The sequence below is a fragment of the Carettochelys insculpta genome, chromosome 23, assembly GCF_033958435.1.
Source record: "Carettochelys insculpta isolate YL-2023 chromosome 23, ASM3395843v1, whole genome shotgun sequence".
NCBI classification, from domain to species: domain Eukaryota; kingdom Metazoa; phylum Chordata; order Testudines; family Carettochelyidae; genus Carettochelys; species Carettochelys insculpta.
In genome coordinates, this window is record NC_134159.1 from 15,908,549 (window position 1) to 15,923,082 (window position 14,534).

Here is a 14,534-nt window from a genome sequence, read left to right on the forward strand (position 1 = left end):
ATAAAGATATTAGTTTTCATACTGTCCTTACATGTTCCAAAAATAGAATTTTTTATGACCATAACTGATATCTTTTAATTTGGATCACATTAGATAGGCAGTAGGGTGTGGGGAGGCTGTTAATTACAGGGACAAAAAGCATGGTCCAATGTAGGAAGTTTGCTCACCCCTTCTTGAGGCTAGTGTTTCAACATTTTAACAAAGCACCCCATTTGCAAAAAATGTTAACTACTGGTTGAGAAACAAGGTCCTAAAATAATCTGAGGTTTTAAAACAAGTGTTATTCAGCTTTTCCCGATTACTGTACCCTTTGCAGGAGTCAGATGTGTTTTGCATACCAAGTTATACCTCTCTTAAAAACTTATAAAAACATGCCAAAATATCCCAGAAGACAACTACCAAACACTTGCTGACTTTCTACCACCTAATAAATGAATCTGAGGAGAAATATTGTACTTACATTTCAGCTTAAGGCATGTGAAGCAGTAGAAACAAGTTATTGTCTGACAGAACTTTTAGTTTGTACTTTGGGTTTATGCAACCTGTTGTAAAACTAGGCAAATATTTAGATGAGTTGATGTACTCCTTAGAAGACCTCTCTGTACCAAGGGTTGAGAAACATTGCTCTAGGTGACCCACAGTTTACAGCCCTGCTTCCGGAGCCAGCTCTAGGTCTTCTGCTGCACAGAAGTCTGCGGGAAAGGGTAGAAGCATGAAGAAGTGGCAGGAACTTCATTAGGGTATGGGAAAGGCCAGGGCAAAAACAGCAGGAAAAGCTGGTTACTGCTCAGAAACCACAGCAGTTTGTGTCTCCTCCCCCACAGCAGCTTCTCTCTTCCAAGGCACTCACAGGTTGTACTGCATTGCTTGCAAAATTCTGTTCTGGAATGTGGGAATAAGCAACTGCAGTACCAATGACTGGCTCACCTGTTAAGGTGCGCGCTCGTTTTGATAGGACCTTGGAAAAGACACTGAAAATCTTTGTAAATGCTTGACGGATGAATCTGCTGGTAGATCACTCTAAGACAGGGTTCAGCAACCTTTCTGAGGTGCATTGCCGAAATATGACTTTTTGTCCTGTATGTACAGCACAGTGCCAGTGATACCTTTAAGAATCAATCACTAATCATCCTATTTACAATAGGATCATTAATAAATGAAGATGCAGAGCTTCACTGTGCAGATGGTGGTTGGTAGCATTAGCTAGTCTTTTGTTAATCCACAGGTGGCCTGACTTCTGCATGGGAGAGGAGGAGCAGAGCTGAGCTCCCACCTCAGATGCCACTCTTGGCAGGCGTATTGGGGTTGCTGATCCCTGCTCTAAGACATATGGGCTATGTCTACACTAGAAGCACCTGTCGACAGAAGTCACTGTCAAAGAAATCTCAGTGAAACCTTGGTGAACAGATTGGTGCCACACACAACTTGCTGTCAGAGACCTTCCAGGCTGCACTGCCCTCTGGTGACAGAAAACGGGATGGTAAGCTCTGCAAACAGGGCTGCCCAGCCACGGTAAGCCCTCTGTCAACAGAAGCATCTACACCACACTTGTGCAGATAGTACTATGTTGACAGAGTTGTGCCTCAGATTTTGGAGCAATAGCTGTCAAGGCAAAAGCAGAGTTCTGTCAAGACTCTGCCAACAGAAGGCTTTATGAGCATGGACGATCCCTGAGTTGTCGAAGAAGGCCCCTTCTGTCGACAGAACTCTCTGGTGTAGACACAGCCACGGAGATTTGTAATGCACCACTCTCACTGCAGTATCTAGGCAACAGCCAACTCATGCTGTATGAGGCCTTGAGCCTCCAAGCCTAGGTCAAAGATTTAGGCTCACACCACCACCACACTAAAAATAACCATCTGCACTTCAGAGCCTGTGCCACAACAGTTACAAGCTATTTTTATTGCTGTAGCAAGACTGGGAATGTGTCAACTGAGGCTGGCTACTACAAGATGTGTAGACGTACTTGTTGCTTGAAATCCACAGTAAACGCTCTCAACCCATCAGCACCTATTACTGTATTTTTTCCAATGGATACGAAAATTCAGCACTTCAGGCAATTAACCCTTTTATCATATCTGCACTGATGAAAATGCTTATGGAGCCATTAAGTCACAGCTTTTTACTCCTTCAAGTGTGAAAGGAAGATACTTGGTTTCCCATTACCCACCTCCCTGTGCTACAAAGTTAGCCTGAAACACTCTTTGTATTTGAGAGAGCACAGTTCAGCTTAAAAATAAAATGGCTATGAAGCACTCACATTACCCATATGTAAAATCAGGTTATTTTTCCCCCTTCGCAATAAAGCCTGGTAGTACCACTTAAAAGCAAGTTTCTGAATTATGACGGTAACTGCGGAGTTTAAATACAAAAATCAAATACTTTAATGAAATTAGGGAGCACAGGAACAGCTCAGATATACCACTAAAACGGATACTACTGGGCTGTGTACTTGGATTGTTATTTTTACACCTTCTGTTTTTAAACAAGCAAGCAGATTGACAAACTACCAATTCTTCAGAGTGTCAAAGATCCTGAGCATAGTTATTCAAAAAACACATAAAATGTATATATATGAAACTTCTCTATAAGCTGGTGACCTGCACACAGCATTGCACAGATAAAAATATACTACTTTCAGTACACCGAGCTAAATACTTTCACATTTATCAGAATTCTCTACACAAATCTTAAACTGACAGAATTCAAGTTTTGCCTTTTCAGTATACAGCATTCACTTGGTATTAAACAAATGCTTATTTACACTGTGGATAAAGTGTAAAGGCTAATAAGGCCATATTCCCATACTGTATTATTAAACACTCCAAAATATATACACAAGTGTAACCTAATATAGGCATCAATTATAGAAATATCACTTTACATTTGTACAACATAATTGTGTCAGTATGAAACAGCTGTTAGCACCAAGCCATTAATTGCCTTCATGAAACATTTGAGCTTCTTTCTAGTTCCATTAGGAAGGTCCGTTCAGCAGAATGCTCTGAGCAAGGAAATTGGTGCTCTCAGTACTCCAAGCCCAGAAATGTATTAACACCATTGCTCTACAGTATGCAAATATATCCATTACCAAAGACAAGGAGTAGAAGCCTCCACTACAGCAGAGAGGCTTAGCATTTAAGACATTCCAATAGCAGAACCACGCAATCTACCTAACTGAGTGTTCCACTTCATGTCTAGTCCGTGTCTTTGGATTTATGCTAAGCAGCAGTTAGCAAAGTCTACTGATGCTAAGTGGTTTACAACCTAGGCTAACCCTATGCTGCAAGGGCAAAATGGGGACAACCAGTCTCCACTCCAAATCCCAGGACAGAGGAGAATCTTTTGCAATGCTCATCTCCTATGCCTGCTGTGGCCAGGGTGGTCTCGGTCATAGCGAGGACCCGCGCGCTCATAGGATCGGGAACGCTCATGCCTCTCCCTGTAGTAGTGACTTTTCTTCTTGTACTTCCCAGAATGATCAGAACGTTCTCGTGAGCGGCTTCGGGAACGCGATGAGCTCCTGCTGCGGGACTTCCTTGGTTTGTGTGTTGAATATTTGTAGTCCTTTGACTTTTTGTAACTCCTTATTTTTGAGGCTTTGTAACTAGTACTGTGGTTGAACTGTCTTGGGGGAGAATCGCTGCGACTCCTGGAGCGGCTGTGGGACTTGGAACCACTTGATGTCGAGTAGCTTTCACTTTTTCTACAACAGGGGAAACAAGAAGAGCACAAACAGTGAATGCTTTTGCAATCAATGCCCTGTGCAATGTTAACAGTAAGCCGCAAGGACAAACATTGATTATAGTAACCTTAGGTGGTATTTGGAACACAAACTGATTTGATGCTGTCCTTTAAAATGCAACCCTTAGATAAAGGGTTACTTGTAAACTACGATTCATGCTGCCTTCAAAGTATTTCTCCAGCCCACAAAACACAATACTGTGGTGGGATCCTCAAGTAAACCAAAAGATTTAGTTCTGTGAGATTCCTTGGTACAGTGGCAGGTTGTAAGTTTGTTTGAATGCCATTTATTAGTTTCATAACTCATTAAGGTGCATTAAGTAATGTCCTGTAGTGCTACGATAGGTTACATTTGTAATTATTGTACCAGTTAGACCAATAAAAACCCAGAAGCTTTGAAATGCTGAACAGTATCTTTCACAGCATTTTACTAATTCAAATCTTTTTGCTGAAGCTGATTTCTTACTGACTCAGTTTACCAGTATATACAGATTCATTCTGCCCCACTTGCCCATTTGTAGCCCTGATAAAGGCTTAAAAGCAAGAAAACTAAGCAGCCTTTCCTAGACTGAGCATCACCACCAGTAAGAGGGTCTGAAGGCCAAATCTCACTTCAGCTTGCGCAACCCATGTTTGCTAGAGGTGCCAGGGTATAATGAGAGGGAGTGTCTGAACATGCTGAGTCAAAGCACACTCCAGTTCCCTATGCCCCAGCTTTGTTGTGTCTATAGCAGTGAACAGCTGCTGTGTAAAGTTTTTGTCGCTGAACTTAACAGAAAGGCCTGGGATCACACGGAACACATCTGCTGAATAAGGGTGGCCAACTCATGGCCCACAGGCTTTTTCCCATGGCAGGGGGTGCCATTCTCCCCGAGCCAGCCAAAGTGAGGGTGGGGCAGGGGTTGGCAAACCTGTGGCTCTGGAGCCGCATACATCTTTTTAAGGAGTCACCTGCAGCTCAGTCCACTGCTGAAATAATGGAACTAAATGGAATTGGTTTAAACAGCTGGCAGGAGGGATCCAGCTGTTTAAACCAATTTCATTTAGTTCGACTATTTCAGCACAGCAGGGAAGGGAGTTGTCCACACTGCAGGTGGGGGAAAATGAGCAGGAACAGATGAGTCTGCCCCTCCTGGAGCTGCAAAGAAGCCGGGGCAGGCAGCAGCTGCGGAGAAGCAGGAGCAGCACACAGAGCTCACCTGTGGCAGGCTAAGCATGGAGATGGGGGGCAGATGTGAGTTTGGTGCTGAGGGGGTTAAGCCTGAGAACAGGGGCGGGTTTGGGGCTATTTTGTGTTTGGCTTCCGGAACATGGAAAAAAAAAAGCTGAGCACCCCCGCACTAGTCATAGCTTCACTGTCACCTACACTGGCCTCCATGTTGCATCTCCAAAACACAAGTAATTTCCAGAGCTCAAATGTTGTTTAAATTTTAGATAATTTGCTGCCATTACTTCAGAGTCCACTGACTACACTAAAGCCCCACTCTGGAACAGCAGTTTGCCATAAACATAGCAGGTTACCAATGGGACCCAGCAGCACTCCCTCCCACTTCAGCACATACCTGCGCTTAGGAGAGGCTGATCTAGATGGAGATCTTGAATAACTTTGCTCTCGACTTCTGCTTCCACTTCTGCTCTCTCTCTCTTTCTGAACACTATGATGGACAGAAGTTAAGGCTTAGATTTCAGCTGGGGGGTGGGGGGGAAAGAGAGGAAAGCAAGAGACAAAGGCAAGTCAATCTCCTGGGGACCCTTACCCATTCACCGGGCTGTTGGAATTCACTCTTTTTGTTCCATCCATTTTTCTTTTGGCATTCTTCATTGCTTGCACAGGAAGGGGTGAAGGCTTATTTCCTTTATTCTCTTTTGGAGACTCTGCAAGAATAAAGTAAAAGTTTACGCTCACCCCCCTCCCTGGGTGTCCAAGAGCCTATTAAAAATTGATATAAATCAATCTGATGAGGCAAGATATGGTTGCATGGGTCACCTGCCCTCCATAATATGGGCAAGAGTTGACTAACTACCACATCCCAGTAGATGTGCAGATGAGGTATGAAGTGTCAGAAGTTACTCAAATTTAAACTAAGTTTCTGCAGCTGTATTACTACCCCCCACTCCCCAAAACCACACACCTTCTCCCCAAAATACAAACTTGCATAAGTGAAAAAAACCTTTGAATAAAACTGTCTAAAACAGGCAAGGTATGTAATACGCTGCACTATTTTCAATAGCTTGGAAAGGCAGATTAAGATACACTAGCCAGTTTCCAAATGTGGTATTCATGGATCAGTTTTTTCCACTAGACAATGATTTTGCTTGTTCTCCATTACAATGAATAGTTGTTTCATGTCCCAAAGCCAACTGCTCTTCTAGCACACAAAACACATGGCTAAAAAAAAAAACTGGAGAAATCTTAGGAGTAGTTTGACTACTCCTTTCCACAGAGCAGTAACCCAGCAAACAGCAGTATTAACATCATATAAAATACAGACAGCTTAGGGTTCACTGGAGGAACCACCGACAATCCAATTTGGTCTGGGGGTCAAGTTTCTTACTCGAGTTATGAAATCACTAATTCCCCCCAAAATATGGAAGAAAAGCAATGTAGTCCAAATATGCAGACTAGATTCACTAATACCAACCATTTTTAGGAGCAGGTGAAAACCCAGATGTGTTATCCAAACTGGGAGTCCCATCAGGTAGTAGACCTTTAGCTTGTGCTTTTGCTTCTTCAATGGCTAGTTTTTTCTTTTCTACTTTGCTTTCCAAATAAGATAAGTCAACCTGCAAATGAAGATTAAAAAAAAAACAGCTCTCTGTACTCAAGTGTTTTGATTGACCATCTGTGCTCCTGCTCCAAAGGAATATGACTCATGGAGTCTGGGATCCTTCTCCCACTGAAACTGAAGTTTTGCAATTGATTTCAATGGGAGCAAGAGGTGTTGCCCCATGCTCTGAAAAATAAATTTATTCTGAACATACGATATAAAAACAGCAAACCTTTTTCCGAGTGTACAGCTGCAGGATTTTTAAGCAAACCTCTTGAATTTCTTCTTCTGTTGCTCCAAACAGTAGAAACCAGTGAGGACGATTAGGAAGTGGGATCTACAATTGACAAAGCACACACTCAGTTTTTTACTACACGATAACCTTAAATGTAAACTTAAAAAATAATGCATATTCACCTCCAGTGTTCTAGCTGCAAGATATATACAGGCACAGGCAATACTTTCTGGCTGGAATCTTACAAAGACATCAGTTCGCAGACTGTCATTCATGTAATTCCTTAAAGACAAAAAAAAAAGGGGGGGGGAAATTGCAACCCATTGCTGAATTCCTCAGTTCTATTCTCTTCTATTCTACAATACCTGTATTGCTCTACACATTCTATTAAGATCAAATGCTCTATTCCTGTAACTCTGAAAAGTCAGAAAAATTTCATCACGGGAATGGATATGTGGCTGGGAATAAATTTCTGACTGGCTGTTTGACAAATCAGTTATGAAAGAGAACCAATTTTAACTTTACTTTTCCGTCTAGATCTACTGGCCTGCTCTCATGCAAAAACAAAATGTTTTTGTAGAGACAACATATAAATCGGTGAAGTACTCAATAACAAATCTAGGCTCAATCCCGGAGGGCAGAGAAGCATGCAAACTCAAAGCTAGCGTTCAAAGATGCGGATGCAGCCAGAGTTCTTCGAAGAATAGCAGTCCACTTCGGTGTGTGCCCATTTCCACTGGAAGGTTTTTAGAAACTGTCCATTTTCCATTAGTGAGACAGCATTCAAGACAATCCATTTGTGATGCAAAAACTAGTCACGGAAGCAATCCAGTATTTTGGAACATCAATGCTGACCATGGTCCAGTATTCAAACAGATCTCCTCTTCTCTGGGATGACAGTATCATTTCCAAATTGTCCCATTTCAACAAGGTTGCTTAAAATGAATATTCACAGAATGAGACAACTAAAATATTGCACATATTCCACAACAGTCAACATATATAGATCTTAAATCCTTTAAAAAAACTGTATTCTCAAAGAACTTGCATCTGAATTTGTCAATCAATGAAATGCCTAAAGCTCTAACTTTTAAGGAAATTTCTTTTGAGCAGCATATCAAGTGAGCAAGAGAAATACCATCCAGACTAAAAGTTACTGGATAATTATACAATCAACTTTCTGACAGATCTTTGGCAACTGATTGTAGGTGGGTATGCAGTAGACAAAGACACAAAGCGCAGTTCACTGCCAATTAAAATATTAGAGGGAGTACTCATGAATCCTAACAGCAAAGACACACACACACACCAATCTGTTTTTTAAGTCCTTTACTTTATCCCAGTTCTAAATACATGGGGTGGGGAGGAAGAAATCAGTGGAAAACTGAAGATTTACTGTTGACTCCTTCACCACACCCATGTGGAAAACAAAAACATGCTGTTCTACCCCTCATTTGTGCTATCGCAACACTGAAGGAGATATAAAATTGCTAACTGTGCAGCTGGCCTTGGGGCTCTAGTTTGGGTTTAACTCTACATGCTTATCCATCACATTAAACTAAAAACTTAGTTTTTAAAGTCAAGACACTTCAAACATCAGTTAGACTGGATAACTGCTACTTTCCAAGAATGCCTATATGTTGTGTCCATGTGTATGGCTGGGGCATTAATCCAATTATTTCTCTGTAATCCTCCCCCACCCCCTAACCCCCCCCAAAAAAAAAAACACAACACAACCACTGATGTCTGTAGTCCTCACTTCACAGGTACATTCTGAATGCAATGGTTGTGTAACCTGGAAGTGGGGAAATGCTCAGTGCCACTGCTGTACTTAATTTCAAATTGCTTCCTACACAAGTATCTGAAATGGCAGATTCAGCACACACCACACACACACACACACACACAGAAGTCTGATTAGCTCAACCTGTAAGATTTAAATCCCACCTTAGATTTTTGGTTTTCGCATTTCGTAAAGGTACAGCATTTTTAACACAGTTGTAGCAACTTAATGGTTTTCAACATTTAAACAATCAAGTTAGAAAATATACAATAGAGCCAAAGGCATAACAAAAATCAAAAGGTATAAGCACAGGAAGCAGTTGGCCAGTTACTATACTATCGTATTTATACCACCTGTCTAGAGTCAGCCTTCTCTTTGTAGAGCCTGCTTTGGTTTGACTGAAGACGGCAGTTATCCCTGCACCATAGCGCTTGGGCAGCAGAGGAGAAGTCTTAGTCACTTACCCTCAGAGGCTACCCTTTGATTAAAAGAGTACAGAAAAGAAAAGTCAAAATAGGTTCTCCACCAAACAGATCACAGTACCAGAGAGTTCAGTCAGCAGAAATATGACCTTTAGATTCATTATTCCAATTTTCAAAATCATAAGTTTGTTACAATCAAGATCTGACATTTTAACTTGGGACACCCATCCCCAAATGATTCTCTTCACTACAGTGAAGCAACAAGGCAAGCAGAAGATGCTGCATGGCAAATGAAAGAACACTGAGTTATCCACTCTTAGAAGCTGACATGTTGGTTTATCCATGTGGATAAAAGGCTTTGTCGAGGGTTCCTGATGCCCTTGTAGCAACCAACAGCTCAAGTGTTGGGAAAATCTGTCTCCCAGTATCAGCTACAAACAAGAACTGCATGCATGATTTACCCAAAGAAACAACCACTTAACATTCACTTTAGAGGGAGGGCAAGGGTGGGAGAAAGGGAAGAAAGAGCAAGGGGTGATGGGTTTAAAGCTATCTTACCATTTCAGACAGTGCCTGAAACTTAGGCCGATCAACATTTGGGTAGTAGGTTGGGACACTCCAGGAAACACTGGAACTGTCTATGCCATGAACAGAGTTGTGGGCTACACCAATGTTGCCCAGAGTGCCTCAAATGACATATTTCTGCCACTGTCCCTGCTGATCTCATAACAAGAAAAATCAACTTACCATGAAGTCTGGACCAGGTGTTGATTACGTTCACATTCTAATACCTGAAGGTACATAACGATTATCTGGAAGATATGGGTTATTGGGTTATTACCAAGAATCTCTAGAGCCAATTATTTAACTCAGAGGGGTGTCCATGCAGCATCTGCTATTCTGTTCTAGATTTTAACTCTCAACTATCCAGAGAGTGCTTGCAAGATTCCACGTGTTTACCCAGGTAGATAGTTGCTGCCTTCAAGCTCAAGAGAGAACAGGCTCCAAAGTGTGCGTGTACAGCCAAATATGAGGTCATTAAAATTCCTCCTTTTTGAGCTCAGTCATTCAATTCATCTCGAAGTCTTCCTTTCAACAGTTTTTAAAAAGAGGTATGCTTTTCCTAGAGAAAAACATTCCTTTTCTAGCTGCCAGATAGGAGGAGACACTAAAAATAAGTGGCACCCACAAAATGGCTATTAGAAAAGACTAAATCTAGGTGACCTTCTTCTTCTGCTTATAAAAAAGTCCTATGCAATAGATTTAAAAATACGAGAGGTTTTTTTGTTTTTGAAAACCCCATATAAAAATTTTTTCCCAGGAAATTCACAGGGACTAGTGCATAAAAAGTACACACTCATATCTGTGATCGGTACTCCAGTAAAAAGGAGTTTAAGTTAAAAGAAGTGGAGACAGTGGCAGCAGGCAAAGAAAACTGGAAGAGAGCAAGGTACCTACACATTTTTAATCAGAAGTCTCTTAATCTCAAATTTAAAGAACATTTACAATACAGCAAGACCCAAGAGGTCTGAAGTACTGTACTGCCCATTACTGCACGACAGAACAGATGCCTACAGTGCAAGGAAAAGGAGAAGCCTTACATTACTTCAGCCATCATTTATTAGATTCAAACAGCAGTGCTGACAAGCTCACAGGAGAAGCAGAGTCCAGCACATTTTGGGAAAGTGTTCTTGGTACTGAAAATTTTATATATTCTATTAGTAATGACAACTAGTATAATCAGAAAACTAGAATGTACAAAAAGGATACCTGAAAGCCTAATCAAAGAGGAATTATTCATGCTTCAGAGTTTGACACCAAGATTACCTGCTTATACAACAATAAGTTGTTTTCATGCTATGACAAAGTGAAGAATCCAAGTACAATTAAGTCTAACCAGCTCTTAACATCTGCCTCCTTCTCCAGTCTTCAATGATCAATGACATACAAGACCAACTATTAAGACTCTCTTGAATGAGAAACAAGATAACAAGATCACAGAAACTAGCTTTACTGAGTTTAGTATTGTGGCATAAGAAGCTTTTATACAGTTTAATGGTCTGCCCAGAACAGACAGCATGTGAAATACACACCCACTCTTTTATAAGTTAGCTGATCATCATACAAACCTTATGAGGGTGCTTTACATGAACACAGAACCCCAGCTCTTTTAAAACTCTTCTCTCTGCCTTTATGATTTGGTTCTTCAAATTAACATAATCTTGATCCAGCAGCAAAGGTACAGGTTTTCTGTAAGACATTTATCAGATTCCATTGCATAAGAGTGAACTGCCAATATTGAAAGACAACCCAAGAATTTTACTTGGGCACATAGGTGGGTTACTATATTTTGACAAACATGGGCTGGTATTTACAAACACAAGCATGTAAATAATTAATACAGATTAAACTTCTTTCATTTTCAAGTTTTCACTTCTCAAACAAGGTTTTACCTACATGGCCCCCGAGTCACGATGCATCCGAACAGCAACAATTATGGCCAGGGAGGGCTCCATATTCAGGCCCTCGTATTCAGTAGTTCCCATGTTATAACACCTGGCCACGAAGAAAATGACATTTCAGATTCTAAACTTACTTCTTCTCTCTTAGATGTCGAAGACGATGGAACACGTTAATTACATCTCTTATGCGCCTTGGTGCTTCTTCAATTTTGGATGCCAGATGAACACAGGCCATTGACACATGCTGAAATATAAGTATTGCAACATACTGATGTTTTGCTCAAATCTGGAACTGATCGCCTCCAACAGCTTAAGGAGGGATAACAAGAGAAAATGGTGGTAAAACCAAGAAATATTCAAATTTGAGATAAATATTTGTTACAAGGTATGTTTAAAACAGTGTTTAACTGAACACTGTAGCATTAGGTCAAAAGTTTCCTGTACACGTAGTTCAACAAAATATAACATTGATCAAATGCATAGTGCATTTTTTAAAAAAATCCTTACCTCCATGGAATGCTTCACAAAAGATTTTGTATAAAAGAAACGTTGAAACAGCACCTGCCCAGTAGCCATCGCCACCTAGAAAGAAAGAAAGAAATGGTAATCCAATGTTAACTTCCCATACAGGGCTCTACAGTGAGATGAATTAGATTGGGGTGAGTAAACTTTGTGTCAGGTCCCAGCAACCTCTGTAATGTAACCTAAACAAATGGAAATTTGGGTTATGTTCATATGAAAAAAAACCTTGTCATATGTAAAAAAATAAGTCTGTAGAATGTGAAAGCTTTACTAATTGGTGTATAAGTGTGAATACATACATAAAAACAGTAACATATTTCAACATTGTTAATGAAGTGGTTGAGCCCGAGACCCAGCAGTGGATCATGCTGCGCCCTGACCCTTACAAAATTTCACACATCCCCTTCCCCTGAAGGCTCACTCCCCAATTTGCTCACCCCCAAATTAAACTACAACGCATCCAAGTCTCATAAAAGCCATTAGAAATTTTAGACTCAGCACCATGAAGTGCATACAAGAAAAAAATTAATTATATAAGGCTTATACTACAGTTACGCACTTGCTTTTAACACCCAGGCAGTTTTAACACAGATTAGACATTAGAAAAACACCACCTACCAAAAAATAGTTTATGGTGACACTCATCAGTAGATAGGCAAGTGGACACTATAGTCCAAATGGCCACCAGTGCCCCAATACCTAAGCAAGCACTCTTACTCGGCTATTTATGGTGCGGAGTTTCTTGAGCAACATTAAAAAATCCACCACCAACTCAAAGTGGAGTCATTTTAAACAGTAAGTCAGCACTAAATCCCAAGATGGCACTACCATCTACCCCCAAAATCCTCATCTAGCCTTTGTGGTTTTGTAATCTACATTTAAAAATAAATACCCACACTTCCTTTTTGGCCATATAAACATATTCCTATACCAGAAAAAAGCTAGACAAATTAAACCTATTAAAAAAAGATTACTAGTAACAATATTAGGCAAAAATGTTCATAGTTGAATGTCCTGTTAACTCTGTTTTGGCCATAGTGACCTCTTCCTAACTCCCCCAACGATCACAGCAACATCTGACTGTGTTAGATTCACTCTAACTGGCACTCTCTCTTGGAAGCACACTGCCGAAAAACGTGCTTTACCGGCAGCAAAGAACACAGAGAGACGGACCTGCCCTTGGAAACGAACAAGCTTCCGACGAACTGGGGCTGGGAGACGCCCAGGGAGCCGGAGGACTGAGCCAAGCCCGGCCCTTCGTTCGCCGGGAAGAGGATTAGTTACATCACTCACTCACTCGCTCACTTCCGGTCTCAGCAGAGCCGATCAGGATCGGGGGGGGGGGGGGGGGGGGCGATTCCCATCCCCGCATAGCGGACACAAGACCCCACCCCCCAAAAGCGGTCGCATGCGGGGCAATTCACGCGGCGGGTTGCTTAGCCAGGAAACAACCCGAGTCCCTGGAGCTCTGGGCCGCCCTCCCTTGTGCCAACGCGGCTGGCGGCGCCAGGAACAGGCCCCTCTCCACCGATCGCTGCCAGGCCCGGGTTTTCCCTACTCCCTCACACTACGGGGGGCGGGGGCTCGGCGCAGCGCAGCGGCCCTGGCACCAGCAGCCTGCGGGGCCCTGAGAACAAAGCCCCCCCCCAGCCAGCGTGACACTCACAGCAACAAAGGCCCCTCCGCTCCAGGCCGTGCCGCCCCCGCCCAGGCCAGACTCCGCGGCCTCGTTCGCGTTCTCAGGCCGGAAGCCGGCCTCCCCTCCCCCCATCCCAGGCCCAACCGCCTCTCCGGGCGAAGGGCCTCACCTGCGGGAGCCGCAGCAGGATGCCGGCCGCCTGGATGAGCTCGCAGCCGGTGACGCGGAGCTGGGTCTCGGTGTCCGGGTCGAGGCCGCTGCTCATGGAGGGGGTGAAGCGCAGCGCGTGGTCGGGCAGCAGGCAGTTCTCCAGCGTGATCAGCACCCCCGAGTACAGCCGGTCGCCAATTAGCACCGCGCCGGGGCCGCTGCTCCCCGCCGGGGCCGAGCCGGCCGCCTGAGGCCCACCTGGGCCCGCCGCTACCACAGCCGCCGCGCTACTCGTCCCCGCCGCCATCTTAGGCCGCCGCCTCAGCGCCTTCTTTCCAGACCCCGGAGCCGGCTGGAGTCCCGCCCCCAGCGCTCGCGTCCCATTGGCGGACGGCAGCGAGGCGTCGCTCCCGGATTGGTCTGCGTGACGCCAGCCCTGCGGGCTGATGCAAGCGACGTGACGCAGCGGTTGGGAATTCGAAACAGGGTGGAGCGGGCGGAAGTTCCGGCGGGCGCCTGCCGCTCCCCCCGAGACAGCTCAGGGCTCCCTCCCCAGACCTGGGCTGGTTTGAGAGCCGTTGGGATTTGGATGGGGCCTGTCGGAGCAATCTGGCCCCCTCCCACTTAGAGGCAGGGAGGCCGCTATTATTGCCCCTCATAACAAAACAGCCGTCCTGGAGCACTTCAAAGACTAACGAAATAAATTACTAGGCGCTGAGCTTTGGCAGCGCAGAGAGCCAAGCGCTGAAGAAGTGGGTCAGTCAGAGGAAAGCTCATCGCCTAATCAATGTTGTTGGTCTTTAAAGTGC

The 14,534-nt window shown here is 43.4% G+C and overlaps 1 protein-coding gene across 5 annotated transcripts; it reads right to left on the bottom strand.

The window, feature by feature from the left end:
* Nucleotides 1–2,350: 2,350 nt before the first annotated feature.
* CCNL2 (cyclin L2) lies at nt 2,351–14,232 on the bottom strand. Of its 5 annotated transcripts, none has more exons than XM_074975949.1 (11): nt 13,745–14,224; nt 11,922–11,996; nt 11,549–11,658; nt 11,082–11,202; nt 9,700–9,764; nt 6,930–7,029; nt 6,745–6,849; nt 6,387–6,528; nt 5,502–5,619; nt 5,307–5,399; nt 2,352–3,706 (listed from the first exon to the last, which is right to left on the bottom strand). In XM_074975949.1, exons 1-11 carry the CDS (start codon nt 14,030–14,032, stop codon nt 3,355–3,357), a joined length of 1,569 nt encoding a protein of 522 aa, XP_074832050.1. In that variant the 5' UTR covers nt 14,033–14,224; the 3' UTR covers nt 2,352–3,354. The 5 variants fall into 5 exon arrangements, with proteins under 5 accessions (XP_074832052.1, XP_074832050.1, XP_074832053.1 ...); XM_074975952.1 differs by having other exon boundaries at nt 2,356–3,706; nt 11,549–11,723; nt 13,745–13,802; XM_074975951.1 differs by lacking the exon at nt 5,307–5,399 and having other exon boundaries at nt 2,351–3,706; nt 13,745–14,232.
* Between the last annotated feature and the right edge of the window lie 302 nt (nt 14,233–14,534).